Genomic DNA, 22,750 nt, shown 5'->3' with positions numbered 1-22,750 from the left:
TGATTAAGAAGACAGAAAATCATTTGTTCGCCATATGAGAACGAAATAATATTGACTTCAAAACAAATGTGAATCAAACAATATGTGAGTAATTTTCATGGAAAAATAGGCAAAAGTTATTATTGTGAAAAAGAGTGTCGAACTGGAATCGTTTCGCTATCACACAATAATTTAATTTCAAGGTAAGTTTAATTGAACAATAACGTTTTGAACTAACAACGGATATTTTGTGTTATAAATCCGTCACGAGAAACTATCTTTCACTGGTATGGGAAATTTATAGGAGGACAGACTTTCTTTGGTGTTGAGGCAGAGTTGTTATGATGCTAAAATATGAATTCAGTTCCACATGATAATCTTAATGTGAGAAAATTGTTAATTATAGGAAGCAACATATGCTTTACAATTTCTAAAAGGCATGGCGAGAAGAATTGCACGAAACTTCAGAAAATTCAAATAATAGTAGACATAGAATGATTTCTAGAATGGTAATAAAACAAACATTCCATTATATGATATTTCTTCCTAAAGAGCTTTATATTGATACAAGAACTGTAAAAAACGATCAACGTGCAGTTATCACAAACTGGTTATTCACAAAATGTTCAACTGCAGTTCGTAGGTCAGTTAATATTCGCAGGTTAATTCTGCATCGCCAAAATACATTGTCACACAGTACACAGTAGATTGTTGAATAATGGAAATTCATAATTTTCTGAGAGTATTTCGAAAGATGACTGAGTTGTGAAAGCTTTGGTAACTACAGCCTATTGATATAGGATATAGGAATCATTCTTCTAAAAACCTTGTAGTTTCTTTGTATCTTAAAATATAGATCGTCACTATGTATTCCAATTAAACAGAAATAGATTAAGTTGTGGTACATATAACAAGGTATATTATAAAGGAACGTTATAAATTTCGAGTCTTTTGACCAAACTCAAACTATATCAAACAATAATAACGATAAACAACAAAAAACAATAACGGGCAACATATATAAAAACTGAAAAATAAATAGTAGAGTAATTGCATCAAAATGAAAATTTGAAGTGGAACCCAAACAGCCTCTACACATTTTGATTGCCGAATTGTTGATAGCCGTATTAATTTACGGATACTCTGGCATCGCTGCGAATAGTATGACAAAACAGTATATTTCTCTGAATTGATTGTTGTCGGTTTTTATTATTTTCTAGGTAAAGTAGTTGCTTCAATCGTCCCCAAATATGTCAAACAATGGAACTGAAATCAGGAAATCTTGAAAGCCATGGAGTAGAACCTCCTGCACTAATTCGTTACCTCTTAAGTAGTTTTTTTCCAAAAATTACAAAATTAGTTAGGTTAACTTATGTCATTGAAGACAGTATTTTGGAACCGTACTCTTCTATATAATAAAAATTCAGTCCTTTTCTGCATTATAATTAATTTATTGAGGACATTTCGGAAGTTATAAGAGTTTTTTACTATTGACCTCGTGAATTTTGTAAACAATACAAATTTAAAAATATATGAGGTAGATATCAATTTAATACAGAAAGGAGACGATATATCTAAAAACAGAAAATGAACTGAGCAACCGTTAATTATAAAGAACATAATATAAAGACGAAGAAATTACGTAAAACAAAGACAGATAGGGAAATTCGTCGGGAAAAAATGAAATAAGGCCAACATCGAAACTACACTACTCACAGAAATTTCGAATAGTTACTAGCATGATTGGCATACAAAATAGAATTGGAGGTGTCCACATAAAAAAGAAATGAAAGAAATAATCCTTAATTGAAGGAATGGAGAAGTTAAGTTGAAAATTAGGGGGAAAACAAAATAAGGAGCAAATTGAGCAAGCTAATATAGAATATATGAAGGTCCGAAATGCGGCACAGTAAAACCACTCATTACTTTAATCAACCGTATGCACAGATCATTGCAAATTTCAAGAAAGGTTGAACAATTTGTATCAAAAGTTGGTTCCAGTATCTGCCTTTGAGAAAATCTTTTCAAAAAAAGTTCCTATTGTCGCTAAGCTAGGAAGAACTGTCTCCTATAGATAAGTAAAGTGGTTGCTCATAAGTTAGTTTCTAGTTCTGGTTCTGGTTAAGAATTTAGTGTACGTTACAAATATTTTACACGAACTATTAATAATGAAAAATTGAGAAATTTCTACTACTCTTTGTATTCATTCAATATTCCCATACATGAATGATTGTCAGATATTGACCAAAAAAATCGTATTCAAGATTATAGACAGCGTGAACAGTATGAGTCTGACAATTCAAGAATCCATAACTCACTATTACCTCCAAACATGTGATTGTCTAAAGCCTATACAAAAACATAATTGACTTCAAAAGTCAAAAAAGACTAGAGAAACATAGAAATTATAAATTATTCCACAATAAATTTGCACAATATGCAACAAATTCAAGGTGCATACAGAAAAATATATTCTCTGTATTATCAGAATATGTTACATATAAAATTGTCGAATGATCGAGATATAGTCAAATTCTCTTACCTAATTCCGTTTCCATTTGTGGTCGATTCCAATTCAGCCAGTTGATTGTTGGTTGCAGCAGCTTTAATATTGTAGGATTGTCCAGCATTAATATCGTTTTCGTATGGATCCATATCTTTAAATTCGAAATCTTCTAATTGGTTTTGGGGTTGTTGGTTGAGTCCAGAAGAAGCTCCTGATATACCCGAGAAAGTCGACAGCCCTTTACCGACGATTTTTCCAAGACCACCCAAAATGGATGGTAGAAGCATTGCAATGATCACGCTCTTAATCAACTGGGCACCTATAAAGAATGGCAGCAGTAGTTTCTTCAGGGCAAAAACAAAAAAACCCACACCGAAGCTGGTTAGTAAAGAATTCTTGGCAGAGTTCTCTTTATTTTGCCCACCTAATAGAAAAATGTCATTATATTGATGACTCACTATGGTGAACAATAAAGTGACTGCGAATAGAAATAGCCGAAATACATGAAAATGATATATTTGTAATTGCCACCACCATAACTGTTTTTACTTTGTGGTTATTAAAATATAAAAATATTAATGAATATTTTAATAAGAACTATACATGTGACTTTGGTATTGACTAGCATATGTGAAGAGTTATATGAACATTCCCAAAACCTTGTTACTAAAGTTATAGTTAGAAGTGAAGCATCACCAAATATGGAGTGTTATTACGTAATCTCTAATAAGGCTAAGAACTGTCACTCTCCAGAAAACGGAGATTGCATCCGGATCAAGAAATTATCTTTTAGATTCTTTGTTAGATAATTTGTAACATGTCATTCGACTGGTTAAGTTTCTCTTCACATTTCGAATATTCCTTTGTTTCTCGTATTCTGGCGCAGTAGTCGCTTCTATTTATTTATTTATTTTAAAATTTCAGTATTTGGAGAATCAATTTGTTTTCGACCTCCCAGTCCATTCGAAGAATTCAATAAAACTCCAATTTCGTTGCTTAAATATCCTTTATCTATCAACACTCTACAAGTGTTATAGTCAAAGTAAATTTAGTGAAAGTTGTGGTGAAGTTATCCTTCATATTCACTAGTAAGTTCTTCTTTTCAACCAATTTAATTATTTTCTATAATTTTCTTTTATTTTAGGAAACTTTTGTGAACTTATTTCGGGGTAATTCGTATTTTCTATTTATTTAGCAAATAGAAGAATTAGAATAGAATAGGTTCCTGTTTGGTTTTATTTTAAAAAATAAAAATTCAGCTCTTTTATATGTTAGAGTAGAGTTTTATTCAAATCCGTTCTACCTACTCGTTCCTTCTTCAGTAATTTCCCGTTACTTTTCTCATTCTATTTTTTTCCCGCAGTTCTACAACAGCCAGGCTGGAGTTCAACTACCCTAAAGGACTCAAGCGGTGCAACAAAATCGAAACAGCAAATTCAACTTCAACAACTGAGAATTCATTTTAGGGCCCAACAATTCCAAATATCCACAGAGAAGTCGCAGTTCTTATCTTTAATATATAGAAATATGATTGGATTTGATAAATTTATTATTTATTAATAAATGTACTTGTTGCTGAAACTTATTTTTCTTTATTATTCACTTCATATAAAAGAGTCTTCAGTCGGGAAAGTAAGGTTACACATTAACAATTCTGTTGAACATATTATCCCATTCATCTAATTATATATTCAAATGATCCAATTGGTTTGTTTTAAGCACTCCAATCATTAGTGGAGTAGCAAATATAATAAACCGTGAAACCCAAAAAAAACGCAAACGTTCATGTAACAGCAGATTTGATCATTGGATTTTAGCTTTGTTAAAAATTGCCCACTGAATAAGATTAAAATTTATTGTAGAATATAGTAAGAACGTATAGATAGAATGAGAAACCAAATGATATTTTTCAACTCAAAATGTTTCTTACAAATTTCCTGACAGAAGATCAGTCAACAGCTCTCTCCATGATATCCATTGAAAAAAAGTCAACTTCCAGAATAGACAATTCTAATGACAGAGTGATCGAAAAATTTGCGAACCCCTAAGAATGAGATATATTCGAAATATGATAAATAGTTTATAACATTGCAACGAAACAAACCTCTTTTTAGTGAACAATCTGTCAATGGTTAGATTGCTGTAGGTACATATTGAATCTGTTCTAGTTGCTCATATGTTCGAAAATAAAATAAATATAACAATAAAAATATGGAGCCGCTAGAGGGAAGTAAAGTGATTGGTGATCCATAATTATTTATCATATCAACACTGTAGGCGGTAGAATCAATGGAACTTTAGCGAAGACGACAAACTTTCTACACGGTGAGTTCTTAAAAACATTGCAGAACATCTGATTTTATTATAACGTCAATGTACACAAGAAGATTCAGAGAACTAAGGAATACGAGCCAATTCTAGATGATCAGTGAACTCGTACCTCATGCTTCACCTTACCGTTAATACGAGAGTTTCCTGAAAAGTTTCCGAAATATTTTTTAATATAGTCTACGCAATAGTCCAGTAATAATTTAATCTTTTTATCCGTTTCGACTCATTGTTGTCGTGTTTCTCGTCAAACTAAATGTTTACATGTGCAATAACGTCCGTACCTGTTTGAAAAAAATCTGTTTTCTTTCAGTGGAACTTTGAGATTAGGAAAACATCACTGGGTGATCAGATCTGGTGAATATAGTCCCAGAGCTGGCTACAAAAAACAGGGTCGATAAGGTGCGCGCCATTTCAGCTAGTAAACTGGCGGCTCCCACTTAATACATCACCGAAGGTCAGCACAGGTCGGATATGAAAATGCCAGCCGATTTTCCCGCACGAAAAAATTGGCTGAAAAACCTCATAACGGGCGCGCGTGAAACCTTTAGTAACGTGGGGTACAAACCTCAAATAAGAGCGGTGTAATAGCGCAAGAAGTTTTGCAGGCCGGAAAACCCTCGTAAGAAGTGATCGAAAGTGTCGGAAAACTCATCTGAAAAACCTCATAACGTGCGCGCGCGAAACCTTTTGTAACGTGCGGTTTAAGCCTCAAATAAGAGCAGTGTAATAGTGCAAGAAGTTTTGCAGGCCGGAAAACCCTTGTAAGAAGTGATCGAACTTTATCAAAAAGTATAACCATTCCCAGAAGTTTTAAAAAAAATTTGATCAAAATCACTTGATAATTGGCGCAGTAAATGAATTAAAAAAAAAAATTAGAAGCCCGTTTTTGCGTTGTTGGCGGCGGCTCGAGTAGGTGGAAAATGAGTAAGCGCTATAAAATCACGCGCGCGATAAAAAATGATTATATTTCAGCGAGTTTTCATCGTATCTTGATGATTTTTTTTTAATTTCGGGTAGCTCAAACAGGTATTTTGAATGGAGACATCAAAAATAATTTTCCATTAAGCCGAATACGAGAAATTTTCATTTCAAATATACGCCGATTTTCTTCAATTTTTTTCGGGGGTTTTCCGGCCCGCAAAACTTCTTGCGCTATCACACCGCTCTTAGTTGAGACCCCAAAAACCTAATGAAAAAGTTTCGCGCGCGCACGTTATGAGGTTTTTCAGATGAGTTTTCCGACACTTTCGATCACTTCTTACGAGGGTTTTCCGGCCTGCAAAACTTCTTGCACTATTACATCGCTCTTATTTGAGGCTTAAACCGCACGTTACAAAAGGTTTCACGCGCGCCCGTTATGAGGTTTTTCAGCCAATTTTTTCGTTCGGGAAAACCGGCTGGCATTTTCATATCCGACCTGTGCTGACCTTAAGAAGTGGCGTTCGGTGATGTATTAAGTGGGAGCCGCCAGTTTACAAGCTGAAATGGCGCGCACCTTATCGACCCTGTTTTTTGTAGCCAGCTCCCCGTCTAATACGGTGAGCGATCAAGTGCAATTCGTGAATTTCAGCCTTGTCGGTAGGAGATATGAGATATAAGGTGTTTTATTTTCAAGAGAAACATTTTTTCTTCCTCAAATTTGATTACGTTTTTGCTATTCCTCCTACACATTATCAAGCAATGATGCACAATACTCTTCTTTTATAGTTTTACCTTATTGAGGATAGTCGATGACGACAATCCCATGATCATCCCAAAAACGGTTGCTATAACTTTTCCGGCCGACGAAATCACCTTGGCCTTTTTCGAATCAGCTTCGCCCTTTACAATCTACTAATTTTTCCAGAATAAAATCATTATGGGATGAAGCCACAGGAAAAATGCGACTTATTTTGCTCAAGCCGCGTCAATAATGTTCATTCGAGTGCACTTTTAGTTCAAAACGAGCAATGGTGGCACCAACGATTCTTCAGTCAGTATAAAGCTCCTGCGTCTTGTTAATATGCCGATATCTTCTTCTATCTCACTCCAATTCTACGATCATCCAGTACAATTTGTTTTTGATCAGTTTTTAGCCTTCACGAATGCTCATTGTCAGTTAAGCTGAAATGGCCACGTTTTAATTCAGCTACTCTTTACATAGTATCTAACTTCCTTTTCTCTTGCGTAGGCCTTTCAAAAACAAATAATTAATCACAGATAGATACTCATTTTACCCATTTTCAGAAAAATCATAATAACGACGGATTTATATGATTGTCAAACAGAAACTAAGCGTTCAACAGATTGTGGTGAAAATGTCATCTCATATTGATAAGTGCTAGCATCTTCAAATTGAGATTGAGACTTTTTCAAACAGCCCTCGTACAAACGGTGTTTTTCATCAAATCTACCGTACATACAAATTCCATAGTATACAAATTGCTATTAAATAAATTATGATGACACAAAAAATTGGAAATCAAGCTTACAAAAATATAAAATAAAATTTCTGTTGTTTTCTGTAAATAGTGTTTTTCCGAAAGCTTATAAAGAAGAATAAAAAACCACCGATTTAAATTCGGTGTATATTAAACATAAGTATTGTATACTTATGAAAATAAATGACAATTTCGTGACCCTGATTACTAGTATACTAGAAGTACTGATGATAAACGTTATTATCTTGTGGTTTTTTATGTACACCTTTCACGATCATGGTCAGCTTTGTTTTTATATACAATACAATATAGACTTCCAATTCCGTTATTGTTTATTCATGATAATAACTTAATTATGCTTTATGTAGACCTATATTTTACTGACTTCACCTTTATTCAAGCGGCTAGTGAAGCTATATAAATGTACATAATAACGGCATGAAAACGATATTATTGTTAATAAATGTACGTCTCCTTGTATATCATTGTGAAGCAATATAGGAATGAATGATAAGATATCTCACATTTATTTTATACCAGATCGTTCAAATATTTCATTAATCTGTGTTCCATTCCATAAAAAATATGAAATTACCCCATTACTCACCTGCACTTAGAATACCTGCTGAAAAGAACCTCGCCGTCTCTGATAAATTCACTGATAAAAGGTGATTTGTAGAGAATTGCTCAATTTTTCTATGAACATAAGCTTCCAGACTTTCCAAACTTCGGCCGGTATCGCAGCTTGTTGTAAATGTTCGATTATTTTCCGGAACATCATTAATTTCTTCGATTTTGACGCCGGGCACTATATTCAGTTCTCTAACACTAAACACTTTATCAACATAGTTTTTGAGCTCTTCGTCTAAGGCGATAACACGGTTTTTACTTTTGTCTATCTCACAACTATTGACTAGAAGGGAACAATAGAGAATCACAAACAGTTTAATTAAATCCGAACTGTTGATTCCGGTCCGTGCTTTGTCCATCTCAGCCGTTGCATTCCGTAATTTTATCTGAAACAATAACATATAGTACAAGAGCGGCCAATCTAAAAAGTCTCCTCATATCATTTTTTTATGAGAATTGATAGTTCAAAATTCTAGGAATTGAAAACGTGAGTTTTGCGGATATTTACAAAGCTGGAGGACAAAATTAATCATTAAAAAAATCATGTTTTTTTCTCATGGCATAAATTAAGCTAGTTTGCTGAATATTTTCGGCCGTTTCTGAGCCCGCAAACAAGATAACAAGTAGACATTGGAACGAACATAATAAACAAAATCATGTTATGTAATGAGGGAGAAATTTCCTCCCTCGTCTCTCACTTTAAAAAAGGCTTGCCTGACTCTCACTGTTAAAAAAATTTATATGCGTGAATTTTTTCTAAAAGAGAATAAAATTTTCTATCGAATACACTCTAGAAAAACCATTTCTTGATGAGATGGATATTTCACGATGAAATAGAAATATTCCTCGATCTTTTTAATAATTCATTTTTTTAAACATTCTGCAAATCGACGCAAACCTCGCGTTTTGAACTATCAACAGCTCCTGGACTATTATGAGGAATAAGAACCAGAATTATGTTCCGCTTAGTTTGTTCAAGAAATATAGTTTGTATCGAATCCAATAAGACGAAACTAATGGTTTCTCATATCGTTATTGTGAGCTTATAAAAACGTGAGAAATGAAAATATATACTATTTCCGCATAAATGAAATAACTCCTGTAAATGGTAACCAAATCTCCATTTAAAATATTTAAAGTCCAGCCCTGCTTGATTAAAAAGTGATTTCTAACATGATTCAAGCTTTAGAACATTAGGTATTGGAAATTATCAAAAAATCTATTTTTAGTTTTATGTATTATGTATTATGTAGTTTTATATATGGAACATCTCAATTATCTTGGAAACGGCTCGTACGATTTTTATAAATTTTTGTGTACGAGAGTCTTATGATACGGCCGGTATTATGGTGGTATCTACATTGTTTTCAGATCTTTCCTTTTTCGGAAAAATAATGAGCTTTTTTATTTCAAATGGATCACCCTATTATTTTTATGTTTTTAGAAATATTGACTATTTTAACGTTTGAACAAACTCGTTTAATTTGAATATTCTTTAATAATTTAAGTTCTAATACAAATCTCGTAACAAGGTCTAGTATCAATAAGTTAAAAAAAATATAACGAAACTGGTGCACTAAAAGATTTATCCAAATCATGGCGCAGAAAACCTACAACAACTGAAGACAAATCTTGACATTTTTGTGTTGTGTTACGAGTAGAAGTAGATCCATATTTGTGAAGTAGAAAAATCATGAATTTTCGGAAACATACAGCAGATTCTTAAAATGTTGTCTATTTACTTCTATACAACGAACTGAGCGATTTTTAAAACTTTGCAATACATTTTACAACATCACTGACTGCTTAATTGTTCTTATATCTGTGGAAATCCTATCTTTCCATTCCCGAATATTGGCAGGTTTTGTTTTATAAACGATGCTTTTCAAGTGACCCCACAGGAAATAGTCTAGAGGATTTATGTCGGGTGATCGAGGTGATCTTATGTGAAGCACATTATTTAGGTATTGCCTCACCACACACGTATGGTGATGTAAGGCATCATCTTGTGGTAGCCAAATATTGTCGTTTGGGATATTGTTTTTGTCTGAAAATTCCTAGTAATGAAGTTTGTATTGAATGTTATTGAAAATACTTACTTGGATTTGAATATATCCGAGCAAACTCACTATTTTTCAATAAATCTAAATACTCTGGACCATTTAAGTAACCATCAATATGAAAGGGACCAATTATTTTCTCTCTCTTTGTATTTGGTCTTTTTATATGAGAGGTTTTTCACCACCACCAGTTCTGTGGCCATTTCTCTTCAAACTTAGTTTTTATAATGATTTTTGCTCAGAATACAGACCAATTCCTACAGTATATCAGTTCCAAACGATATTCTTCTCGTTGATTCTATCGCCTGATTTGTTTTTCATTTGTTTTCCGGATATGATAACCCATGTATTTTATCACAAATGTATTTGGTTACATTTATAGCCTAATCACAGGCAATTTTTATTTTCTCGTTTTTCTGGTGCAAGTGAAACTACTTCAATTTAACGTAATTTCAAGTCCGCATTAAAGAAACTTGTATATTCCCCTGAAGTGTTAAAAATAATAATTGTTTATCGCTTTACTAAAAATATATGTATCGTGTTCCTACTGCGTTGAATCGAATAGTTAATCTAACTTCCAATTGGATGATGTCTTCGATAATCAATCTATATTATTAATTAAATTAGAAATTTATGTCAAGGTAGACCTAAATCGACATAAAGTCAACTGAAACTACCATTATCGTCTTCATAGTAATTTCCTCTTATAGAGTAAGATTATCACATTTCGAGTGAGCTCAAAAGGATTTAAGCTGATTATCAGAATATCTAGGGATAATATCTTCTACAATATGATGAGCCTGCAATGTTAACTTGCGTAAAGTAAAGCGGCTTGAAAAAACTGAAATGATCTTTGTTCTGCAATTTGAATACAAACAGCGATTAAAATAGAGTGAACAATATTATTTTTAACTTACGGTCACACCTGTATCGTTTGACAAGTTTAAGACGAGTAATATTCCAAACTAATTTCTATCATAATACGAACTCCTGAATATATTTTCGTCTTCAAACATTTCTTTGGTGCATCCTATAACTTTTTAGGCATTCCTTTGTGATTCTTCCTCGTTTTTTATCTATTTTCCATTTTTTCAATACTTTTCTATCCTATACGTTTTCCTCCATGTTATAGTCATGAACCGTTATGCACATAGGCTTCCTGATAACCTAACCCAACCAATATCCTATGAGATACCTTGAGTCTAAAATTTTAATGTCACTATGTAAACTGCGGGGAGTGTCCTAGTATTTGAACCTCGCACTAACCAATGACGTGGTCTTCAGTTCCTTCCTTATTGTTTTCTTATATAACGGGGGACCGGAAAATTAAGAAAGAGTGAAGGAAGTGCGGCGGTTAAAATCTATGAAAAAGAGTCATACTATGAAGTCTTTTAATGAGGATGATGACGATGATTGTGTATGCCTCTATTGTAATGAGTTGTATAGCCGATCCAAATCTCAAGAATGCTGGCTACGATACCAAATGTGTCATAAGTGGGCTCATGCAGAGTGTGCAGGAGTATCAATGAGGGCTAAGAACTTCATTTGTGAATTATGTTCTGATAATTGATCATTTTATGCTTAGTTACGTATGTAAGTGAATCCACGTATATGCCATCTTGCCCTGTATGGTAGGGCAAGATGACGTTTTGACTTTTTTTTATTATACATTTATTATTTTAAAATAAGTTCTGGTTTTGTTTTCTACTCAATAAATATTAAAAAAGAATGTTCTATTTATATTATGGAGCTCTTAAAATCATAATACCTTTCATATTTTTCAAAATAAATCGATTTTACCTGCGAGTATGTTGACTTGCCCACCTTTATCACATTGGAATGCTGGAGTTTAGGTGTTCTATGTTTGATATTTGTCAATAAGTTGCCAACTTTGTTTATTGGGTAGATTGCCAGCTCACTATTATTACTTTATAATTGCTCTCATTATAATTTTATTAACCAGCTCTCTTGGGTATCCATTAACTTCTCGAATTTGTCTGATCTCATTATTAATATCAGTCTAGAATTCAGGGATACTTATACGTCGAACCCTCTTCTTCTCCCAATTTATGTTTTCAAGGATGGTTGGAATAAAGTTGAGTAGTTCGCTCGACGCAGAAGGATTGGAAAAGCAATTTGTTAATAATTTACCATTGTATCGCCTAATTATCACTGTGTCCAAAAAATGGATAAGGATGATTCTTTAAATAACTTGTTTCTTGTTTTTCTGTTTTATGCAACAATGTTCTTGTTTGTTTATGTCAAATAGTTTGTCTTAGATGCAGTGTGTCTTATATATACATATAGATATTCATTTTGTAACACTATCTGATTATTATTTTGTTTCTAATCTCACAATTTTTAAATACTTGTTTTCTTAATCAACGTTTGAATTATAATGTACCATAAATTTTTAGCCTTGAAAAATATCAAATATGATAGAAACGTTTGCATTTTAAAAAATTTTGGACTGTTTTATTTTGAGTGCTCAATCCGCAACACCATACGAAATAACATAATAGAAAAGACAAAAATATCAATAATGATATATTCAGTATGAAAATTGCATTGGACTACGCAGCTGAATATGTAGACCACACTGCTAATACTAAACTTCAGAACAATATTCTCATAGCAGCAATGTTTTTAATGAATAACTGAAATATTTTCACAAGTTATCCAATAAAACTCACGCAGTTATCTTGTTTCACAATAAATATTTTGCCAATATTTTTTTTTTACTCGAGAAAATCTTCTCTCCTTTCAAAGATGATTTAAACGGTTTACGATACACAACAAGGCCTTCACAAAAACAATGCAATATACCATCGATTTCGTTGGATACAAACATTAGGAAATTCTCGAGAACTGTTTTTAATAGACTCCCTTTGAAACTTGAGTTCGAGGGTTTTGATAATAGCGTCTCAATTTATGAACAAAAACTTTCCATTAAAAGTTGGGAAGCTGCTTGAAAGCCGTTAAGTTTTTTCTTAGAATAACAATGTAGTTGGATGTTGTCTCTTCTATTATTGACGCAATAGTTTTTTAGACTAACATAAATAATCTAGCTTGTCTTATTTTTTATGACAACATGCCACTAAGTTCAGAAGTATTTAGAGAATTTTAAGCATAAAAATTCCCATATTTTGTTCAATAATGTCCTGATTGATAAGACAGAAGAATGAAGAGAACAAAAACTAGCTTTTATATTCATAATAATTGTGAATGTGTTTTTTGTAAAAACTTCAATAGTCATTTGGATGAGAAGCTGATTTTTACAACATTATAATACTTTCACACAATATTTTTCATCAATTGTCCAGTGATTCCATTAGAAATACCTTGTTGAAATGCTGCGCAATCTCTAGAAGTTGTGAACAAATTCCTTTTAGGTACCAAATTTTTTGGTATGCTCGCCAAAAACTAAAACTAATAATTCTTTCTATAATCCATACATTTTAATTTGGCAGTAATTGGATGAAATACATATCAACAAACAATGGTTACATCACCTGAAATCTTCTAAAATTAGTTGATTTCAAAAACGCATATTACCACGATGGGATTTTACAAAATGCGGACATTTATTGGTAGTCAAAAATAGCAAATTCTGAAATCGACTTGTTGTAAAATGAGGCAAGAGCCAACAAAAAGCTCTTCTAACAAGAATTCGGAAAACTGGAATATCTCGAGAAAGGTGACGCTTGAATGATTTATTGCAAAAGCTAGCGGACAATTTTGTTGATAGGGTCAATTATGTACGAAACCGTACGCTAATGTAACTTATAAAAATAATATACAAAGATTCTCTCAAATCTGTAAAGATGAGATAGTAACGTTTATTTGGCTTCACCTTTTTATGGGAACTTCTCAGTTTCCTTAGGCTTGTATATGCACCATGTTCAGACATTCATTGTACTTAGTTGACGTTACCAGCAGATAACCTACTAACAAAATGAATTGTGGTCCGAAACAGTCCCCATGACAAGAAATTTGGATAAGAAACAGTGTATGAAAAATGAACACAGAAATAAGCAGTGAAGACCTCGTATTCTCTGGACAATCAAGGATTCTCTAAAAAAATGAACCATACTTTTGTGAAATTCTAATCCCCAGCTGTGCTTTATTGCAGTTTGATGGAAAGATTTCAGAGCCTAGCTTGCCATATTTAGACAACTATTTGTGTTAATTATTTCCATGACTTTAAACTCCAGTTTGATAATGTAATGGAGAATAATGGAATCAACAGGTTGGCAGAATTGTTATAAATAGTATAATAAACTTATGGCTATCGTATAAAATTTAGTTCATCCTGATACCTAACGAAACAATTGAAGACATGCAATGTTGTGAGATGTCAGAACTTTAACTCAAATTGGAAAATTTTTCAAAACCTCACGGTTAAATCCATAAATTATGATCAAATTTATCTTTATCCAGTTTTAATGGAATCCAAAGTGAAATTATAAAATGCTTTATTGTATCTCTTTTCTTTTTATTTTATATTTCGGATCTCTTTTCTCTCTTTACAAAATAAATTTATTGCAAATAAAAATCTATCTGGCTTTTCCAATTACTATATCATTAAACAATTTCATTAGTATATAGGATCATTCCTTAATAATGTCTTATCTTCAAATGTATATTCTGTGAATGAACATTATATAACCGACAATATTATTCAACCGATTCGAATCTTGTTAATTTCAAATACACCAGGTGTGTCTCGAATATTTCAAAAACAGACCATTAGGTCTAGGACCATTAGGAACAGGTTATTAATGAAAGATCAAAAGTGGACTATATGATTAGGGAAGGACTCCACTAAGAAATAGGAGAATACGTGAGTATAAACGGTGGAGGTCATCCATCACATATGATTCATCGAATACATATTTTTTACATACTGTCTTCTACTATCAATAGAGATCAAACATAACAACACAAGATCGATTGTCTTTTGCACAAGTTTAAGTACAAGGCATATGTTATAGTTTTTTTAATTGGCAGTAGTGATTGTGAAAAGAGACAACGATATAATTACCGTGACGTGAATAAATGAACATACTGAATTTGACGTAAGCTTTGTTTACTGTGTAGTTTTTAGCATATTTTTAAATTTAACGTGCATTAATTGTTAAGTTCTTTGAACAAGTAATTCGACTTTTCGTTCAATTTTACATAATAATACGGGAAAATTAGAATGCTTATTTCACGCTTTATGAATGGTAATAGTGTTTATAGTTTTGTACAATTTGTGAATCTCTGTAGAATTTTCAAAATTGTGTCAAACAAGTGCCTGTCATATCTACATCGGTACATTAACCATTATTTATCCTCAGAAAATGGCTGGAAAACAACTTAATTCACTAGAACAAAAGTTTCTCATTAATGGAATATTTTCTGATAAAAAACAACATCGGTGGACCTTATTTTCAACCTGTTTCATCTTCCAAACAGATAATATACTGAAGTTGATATCCACTTAATGACATTTTTATTTATATTATATATTCTAGAGAGTATCAAATGTATACTGCGTTTATGAGCAAAGTAAGTGAATGAAAATGTTAAACTATAATATTCACTATATAAAATTAAGGAAAATTAGGATTACACATCATAGTGCATGATAAAGGTTCTGGGTTTTTTCATTTTATTATTTTGCTTCTATGAAGTAATCATTTGTGTCTACACTGATAAACAAATTAATAATGTTGATGTGTTACTTCAGCCGATTAGGTATTGAAAATGAAATATAGAACAGGTGGTTGTACATTTCTTATTTTTCAGAAAAATATGGGAGCAAATATTGCTAGCGTATGTTATATATCTATATTTTATATGGAAACATGGATAGATAACAAAGGAAACAAATTAATTTCTTGGAGGAACAATCAAAGTTGTCATATTATCGCGGTGGAATGAACAGTGAAATAATTACAAAGTGGGTTACAACACAATTATTAGGGTACTTGCCAGATTTGAGAAAAAAATAATTTCGAATAGTTTGTATACAACTTTTATTGATTTTTTTATCAATATTTACAGAGTGACAAATTATTGAGAATTAAAAAATTTTGTAGGTGGTTTAAACATTTCAGTGATGCCGCCATATTGTGTGACGTAAACACTGAACGTATGATACAAAGTAAATACGAGCGTTCTCTCTCTCTTATTCTAAAATAAATGTTATTAAATAGAAAATCAAATATTAAGATATTCAAATATACTACAAGAAAAATGGTTTGAAAGTGTTGGTCGTTTTGACGATCCTGCGAGATGTAATTATTTTTTTGCCAGGATCATTGTAATGTACGTAAGATCCATATTTAACTTATTTCAAGATGTGTTCAACAGGGTGGGTCGGGAGGAGTGCACCAAACTCTAGAAGTGTATTATACACGTGACAATAATGCGAAAAAACTCATATCAAAGATATCCTGATAAAAACGTATTTATTAGAGTTTTTGACAAATTGTGCGAGACTGGTAAGCTTCCCAGTGCTAACATATCATCTGAACGCGCTACTCGACAAAGTTTGGTAGAAGTAAAAAATATTCTGCATCTAGTAGAAGAAGATGCAACTACTAGCTCACGGAGAAATGCCACTCAATTGGTAATTCTACAAAAAAAGGTGAAAAACACACTCCACGAACAAGGCTTATATTCTTATCACGTACAGAGAGTACAGCACCTACAACCAAAGGATTGCGCTAACCGTATGGTGTTTTTTCGGTGGATAAATAATAATCATCGTGTTGTATCGAGTATACTCTTTACGGATGAAGTTAAATTTACCCTTGATGGCATTAATAATACTCGTAACTATCATGTATGGTCGGACGAAAATCCCCACGCAACAGTTGAAAGCAATTTTCACCATCGATTTTCTGTAAACGTGTGGAGTGGTTTGGTTGACAGTTATCAAATTGGCCTTTTTATTTTGGAGAATCGTCTCACAAGGAGACAACTACCTGAATTTTTAAAGAATGAATTACAAGGCCTACTAGAGGATGTTTCTGTAAATATTGGAATGCAGATGTACTATCAGCACTATGGAGCTCCTGCACATCTCACTCGTCAGGTCAAGCAAAATTTTGACGAACGTTTTCTAGGTCGTTGGATTGGTCGTGGAGGTCCCATTAATTGGCCTGCAAGATCTGCAGACCTCACACAACTAGATTTTTGTTTATGGGACTGGATGAGGAAAGAAGTCTACAAAATAAAAGTGGACACACGGGATGCACTAATTAGACGAATTGAGAATACTGCAGCCCATATTAAAGAAGAAAGAAATGAATTAATTGGAAGAGCAGCAAACGCTCTTCGTAGAAGAAGCAGAAAATGTTTATAAATCAATGGCGGTATTTATTGAAAGAACGCTATTATTAAGAAAATTTTTATGTGATGAGAAACGGTGGTGCGCTCCTCTCGACTCACCCGTTTAGTAATTGAGTTTATTATACCTTCGATTTCAAGAATTAATATATAATAATGTAAGAACTTAACCTATGAAAGGTTTATTCACTCTATTCTTATATAAAGAAAAATGTTTTATTTATTCGTAACTGATAAATAGAAACTGCATTATAACAGTACATGCTACGTTGCTGGCAACGATAACGTCGTGATCACCAAGCAGACAAATGTTAGTTGAACTTTTAAAAATTTTACGATTTTCAATCAAATATTTAGATGTTATTTATACACTTTTATTTTAATATTTTACTTTCCGACATTATTTAATATCAAGAACTTATAAAATAAACAAACAAATAAATACTTCTAAGAAAATGCAAGTACCAATTTCTAATTTAGAAGAGCCGTCGTTAATAGTAATGGAAAATGTGTCTTATTATAGTATATTTGCAGATAAGCAACCTTCTACTTCAAAAAAATATGAAATAATGACTTGTTTAAAATCCAACAATGTTAAGTTTAATGAACTATTACAAATCATTCAAATGGACCAAAAAAATGTATGTCATTAATGAATTGTTCCGAAAACAGGGTCATGAAGTCTGAAGGCTATCATTGCGAGTTTAATGCCGTTGAACTTATTTGGGCCCACTGCAAGATATATTATAGTAAGTATATTGGTATAAACGGATACAGTGATGAGAGGAAGAATGTGGGATTAATTGGTATAATTGTGTAAAACATACCGAAAATTGGTTTAGTTGAAAACAAAATTTGGTAGAAATATATATTGAGCCAGTGATAATAAAAACTTGTGAAGACAACTCAGGTTTCGAATCGGATGGGCAGTAATACAAGATTTTCTGCTGCAATTCCACAATCTCAGTCAAATATTCTGCTATCAACGTTGACCGAGTGTGAATCCACTATCACTACTAATATAGTTCAGTTTATTTAAATTAGTTAAGAGGACATCAGTTGATAGACTAAATATCCGGTCACTTTTGTGAACTACGTAAATATGTACCTACTCATATAAAATTCAAATGAGCCTGCGAAAAATCAGCTCTCCAGAAATAATCCAGTATGGCTAATATTAGTTTTGGATTTCTTCTTCTTTTTCTTCACCCAGTATATCGTTATATTTATTAGATTAGCTCCGTTAAATATGTTGATGTTAAAACTATATAAATAGATTATAATCAATTAAAAAAGTAAATTTGGACCTTCGGAATAATAATCATAGCGATTGTTTCTAGTGTGTTGACAGCAATTTTGATTTAATCACGTGATGGAAGACCTCCACCGTTCCTACTGGAACTATAATTTTCTTAATTCAATATTGTAATTAGAGTATTTTGATATAACAAAATTCGTTCATTACAACGTAAAGAGTGAAACACGATTTCAAGTCTATTTCAATGCACACGTAGCATATAAACACTCGATTATTTTTTAATTATAACGAAATGAGGCTCACACTGTGTATGATAGTAGAATCCACTCATTAGGTTAGTAGGTCTCTAGATTTCTACACGAAATTTCCTTTCGTCGTTTATGTTTATATGGAGACAAATCAAAAGTAGAACCAAACGATTATTGAAACTGAATTGAATATTTTTAGTTCTACATATTCGTTTCAGTATAAATTGAATGTAACGAAATACTAAAATTGTAATCCAACTAATCATATTTTAATTGATGATTTTATGGTTTTGGCAACCGACGAGAGACGAAACGGAATACACTATTATAAGAAAATTGAGAGTATAGAGTCCCAAATGATGAGTAAATTTATTTTTCAAATGTTTTATTCGAGTTTTATCGAACAGTTGATGCTGTTGTTAAAAAATTATTACTATAGACAGATTACATAAAGAAAAAGGTTGAATACAAGAAAAAATGTAACATTGACGAAGGAAATAAAATTTCAATATCAAGAACAGTTCGTAGTATGTTTTTAAGACGCAAGGAAAAGGTTAAAATTGGCTGCCCCAGAAGTTTGTGAAGTCTATATATATAAGAAGCGATATAAAAAGCATATATGTATAGGATTGTGCTTCAAAAAAAGCAGGGAATTCCGTTTTATTCTAATTCGAAGTCACCCAATTGTGTACCAACAATAATATAATGAGTCACATATGAATTGCCCGAATGTAACTTTGGTCAAGATTATCTCTGAATACTTTCATTCGGCGTCCCTTTATAAAAATTAATGAATGAATGGATGAAGGAATATAATTTTTTACATAGAACATGATGATACCAAGTTTTATAGAGATTTGAGGTACAGATATATAATGTCGAATATCGAAAATTAACTTATTAGCTGAAATTATGAATTTAAAATTAATTATTTTCCAAATAAAACTCTTGTTAATAGCCATTTTTTTCACCTTTCGTATTATTTGTTCTTTTCTCGGAATAACATATCTGATATTTGATTATAATATTTTTTTCATGAATATCCCGATTATACCATAGTTTGATACATAAAAGAACAAACAAATCAATATTTGGAAAATGGATTTTTCTGTAAACTTATATGTGTAATGTATCAGTTCAAATACTTTCAGTGGTTCAGAGGTTCGGGTTATGAAGAAAGTAGATTACTTATTCTACTTATATAAAACAATTTTTTACTTCATTCACACATGAATTCACAATTCATATGTAACTCATGATATTATTGTTGATACACAATTGAGTGTCTTCCAATTAAAAAAAAACGGAGTTTCCTGCTTTTTTAAGCACAATCATATAAATGCGCTTTATATAACTTCGTAGACTTCACAAACTTATGGGACAGCTAATTTTCACATTTTTCCTTGTGTTCAACCTTTTCCTTCACCTAGTTTTGTCTAGAATACAAATTAACTCATCATTTCAGACTTAATGCTCTCATATTTCTTATAATTCTGCATACTGTTTCGTCTCTCTTCGGTGGCCAAAAGCATAAAATCTTCAATGAATTTATTCACATCGTCAAATTCATTTAGATAGAGAAAGCGGAGCAATCTTACATGGAGTGTTGAGTATAAATAGATAATAAACGTGTACATATAAAACAACTAGAAATTAAACAACTTTAGTAAATAATAGATTTGATTGTACCCTAATTTGAAATATTTATATATTCATCTAAATTCACTCCTCCTACCTTCCTTAAAACTTCTTTTGAGGTTAGTAGCACAGCATGGACAATATTTTTCATGCAACAAAAAACTACTAATAAAGAGTGATATTGAGTAAACGGAGAAGCAATTCACGTGATCTATATTTTCACATTCAACTACTATCATAATGATTGTTTGAAAAGTTGTTCACAGTTGGAATATTACGGAGACTCTGTCGTAATGCCACCGAAACTGATTCCAATGGATTTTTATGAAAAAAAAATACACCTTAAGCACACTGTAATTATCTATGGCAATGAAAACATTGAAAACCAATAACCTATAAGTTGTCTTCTTGAAAATAAGTATCCCTCCACTTTAGTGAGTTATGTATTCAGTATTCCACAGATTTTGTTTCATCCCTTTGAATCATTTTTTGTCAAAAACTTTCTTTAATCTTGATCAATAAATTATAACTAGGTTCATAATTGTTGGCCCTTTATTGCCCAGAATTTTCCGATTACTCGATTGAGTTACTCACAAATATTTTTCTACATCAACTAAAGACTTTTCTGGGTATACTTCTTCTGCGGAAATGCTGTTGCTTCATTCGATCTAAAATCTACAACAGGTTCACTCTTTTCTTTTTACCAAACTGTTCGTGTGTTCTTTCTTTTTATTGATCAGCATCATAGTTTGATTAGTGTGCTATTCAGATGAAGGAGAAGACCTTTTGCAGAAACTTTTTATATCTATGTTAGACCTTTCATTTCTCTTAATCTTCTAAATTTAGAAGCACAATAATATGAAAGATATATTCACATTAGGACTGGAAAGCTTCCTGAAAGAATCAGAATATTTTCTGATTTGGTTCAAGGTAGAATTGATTCAACAAATTTGTTTTCTTCTACTATAAGCTTAGCTTTATCAAGAATATAGAAAATTATGCGAAGAAACGATCTGGAGTTATCTGAAACAATTGTTAAAAATGTCTAATCTTCCAGTTCTTCTGTGTTCTTCCATGAGTGCATCTAAGACAGATATAATAGGTAATTCAAATAATCTTGTGTGAAAATGTGCTTAGTAACTTCCTTTTGATTACTATTTGTTCTTCTGATACTCCAATTAGTTAACCCATTTCTTGATAATTTTCACCACCAGTTTGTCGGTTTTTCCAGTACTCTTTTCAGTATTCGTGGATGTTTACACTTTAGTTTCGAATATTTTATTATCAACGGGTTTTTCTTTTTTCAATTTATTTTTCGCCAATTGTTAGTTTCAATAGCTATATAAATTCAGAAATTTATAATGAAAAATCAAATAAAACTCATTGTTAAGATCCACACTTGACACATATGCATTGATGCCATAGTGTATACTGGTCACTTTGCGTAAACTTAGAAGCAAGTAGTACGTGATTTTTATGAAAGCTTTTAGTTTAGGGTTAATTTTAAATTGAGTGCAGAACCGAACATTTTCGGCATATTCCACTTTTTTATTTCCCTAAAGGAAATAAAGCTGCTATGGCTCACAAAGAAACATGTGAAGTTTATAGTGCTGATATCTCAACAGAGCACATGCGTCAGAATTGGTATGAAATATTCTTTTCTGGAGATTTCTCCCTCAAAGATATTACGTTCTGGTCGACCTACTGAAGTTGATGAGAACCAAATCAAAGTAATAATTGAGAAGGATCATCATATAAATGTTCGAGAGATGGCGAAAAGGCTACATGTGTAGCAAAAAGCAATTTAAAGATACTTAAAATGTCTTGGGTTTAGTAAGAGGCTTGATAATTGGGTAGCTCATGAATGAAAGAAATTCATTTAAAACAAAGTATCAACATTTGCGATATGATAACAGTAACATTCGGAAACGATCATGGAGCAAACACGATGAACCAGCACAAACCACATCGGAATCTGAAAAACAACAAAACAAAGCTTATGCTGTCAGTTTCGTGAAATTACAAAGGTGTTCTTTGAGCTGCTTACAAGGAACCAAACGATCAAATCTGATGTTTACTGTTAACAAATGAATGAGACTGGATGAAGCAATCTGTGAAAAACAACCAGAATTATCAAATAGGAAAGGTTAAGTATTCCTCCATGATAAATCAAGGTCCCACACATTTTTGGCAGCTTGTGGAGCAGAACTATTTTAGCTTGGCTGGATTCAGCAAAATGGAAAATAGATAATTGATTAAAAACTATTCGTTGTTAGAGAAAAGTGTTCTATTTTATTCTATAATACCGAAATTATTTTGTCTTTTCTTCAACCAATAAT

General features: G+C 32.1%; 1 protein-coding gene across 1 annotated transcript in view; it reads right to left on the bottom strand.

Moving 5' to 3' along the window:
- The window catches only part of LOC130891487 (uncharacterized), a 56,386-nt gene extending 48,161 nt beyond the window's left edge, over positions 1-8,225 (bottom strand). The window contains exons 1-2 of the mRNA XM_057796276.1: positions 7,844-8,225; positions 2,522-2,894 (exon numbers count right to left, since the gene is read on the bottom strand). Of these exons, the coding sequence (XP_057652259.1) occupies positions 2,522-2,894; positions 7,844-8,225 (755 nt within the window). The remainder of the gene's footprint in view (positions 1-2,521; positions 2,895-7,843) is intronic.
- Between the last annotated feature and the right edge of the window lie 14,525 nt (positions 8,226-22,750).

This window comes from Diorhabda carinulata, chromosome 3, assembly GCF_026250575.1.
Source record: "Diorhabda carinulata isolate Delta chromosome 3, icDioCari1.1, whole genome shotgun sequence".
NCBI classification, from domain to species: domain Eukaryota; kingdom Metazoa; phylum Arthropoda; class Insecta; order Coleoptera; family Chrysomelidae; genus Diorhabda; species Diorhabda carinulata.
This window is presented reverse-complemented; position numbering and strand designations above follow the sequence as displayed.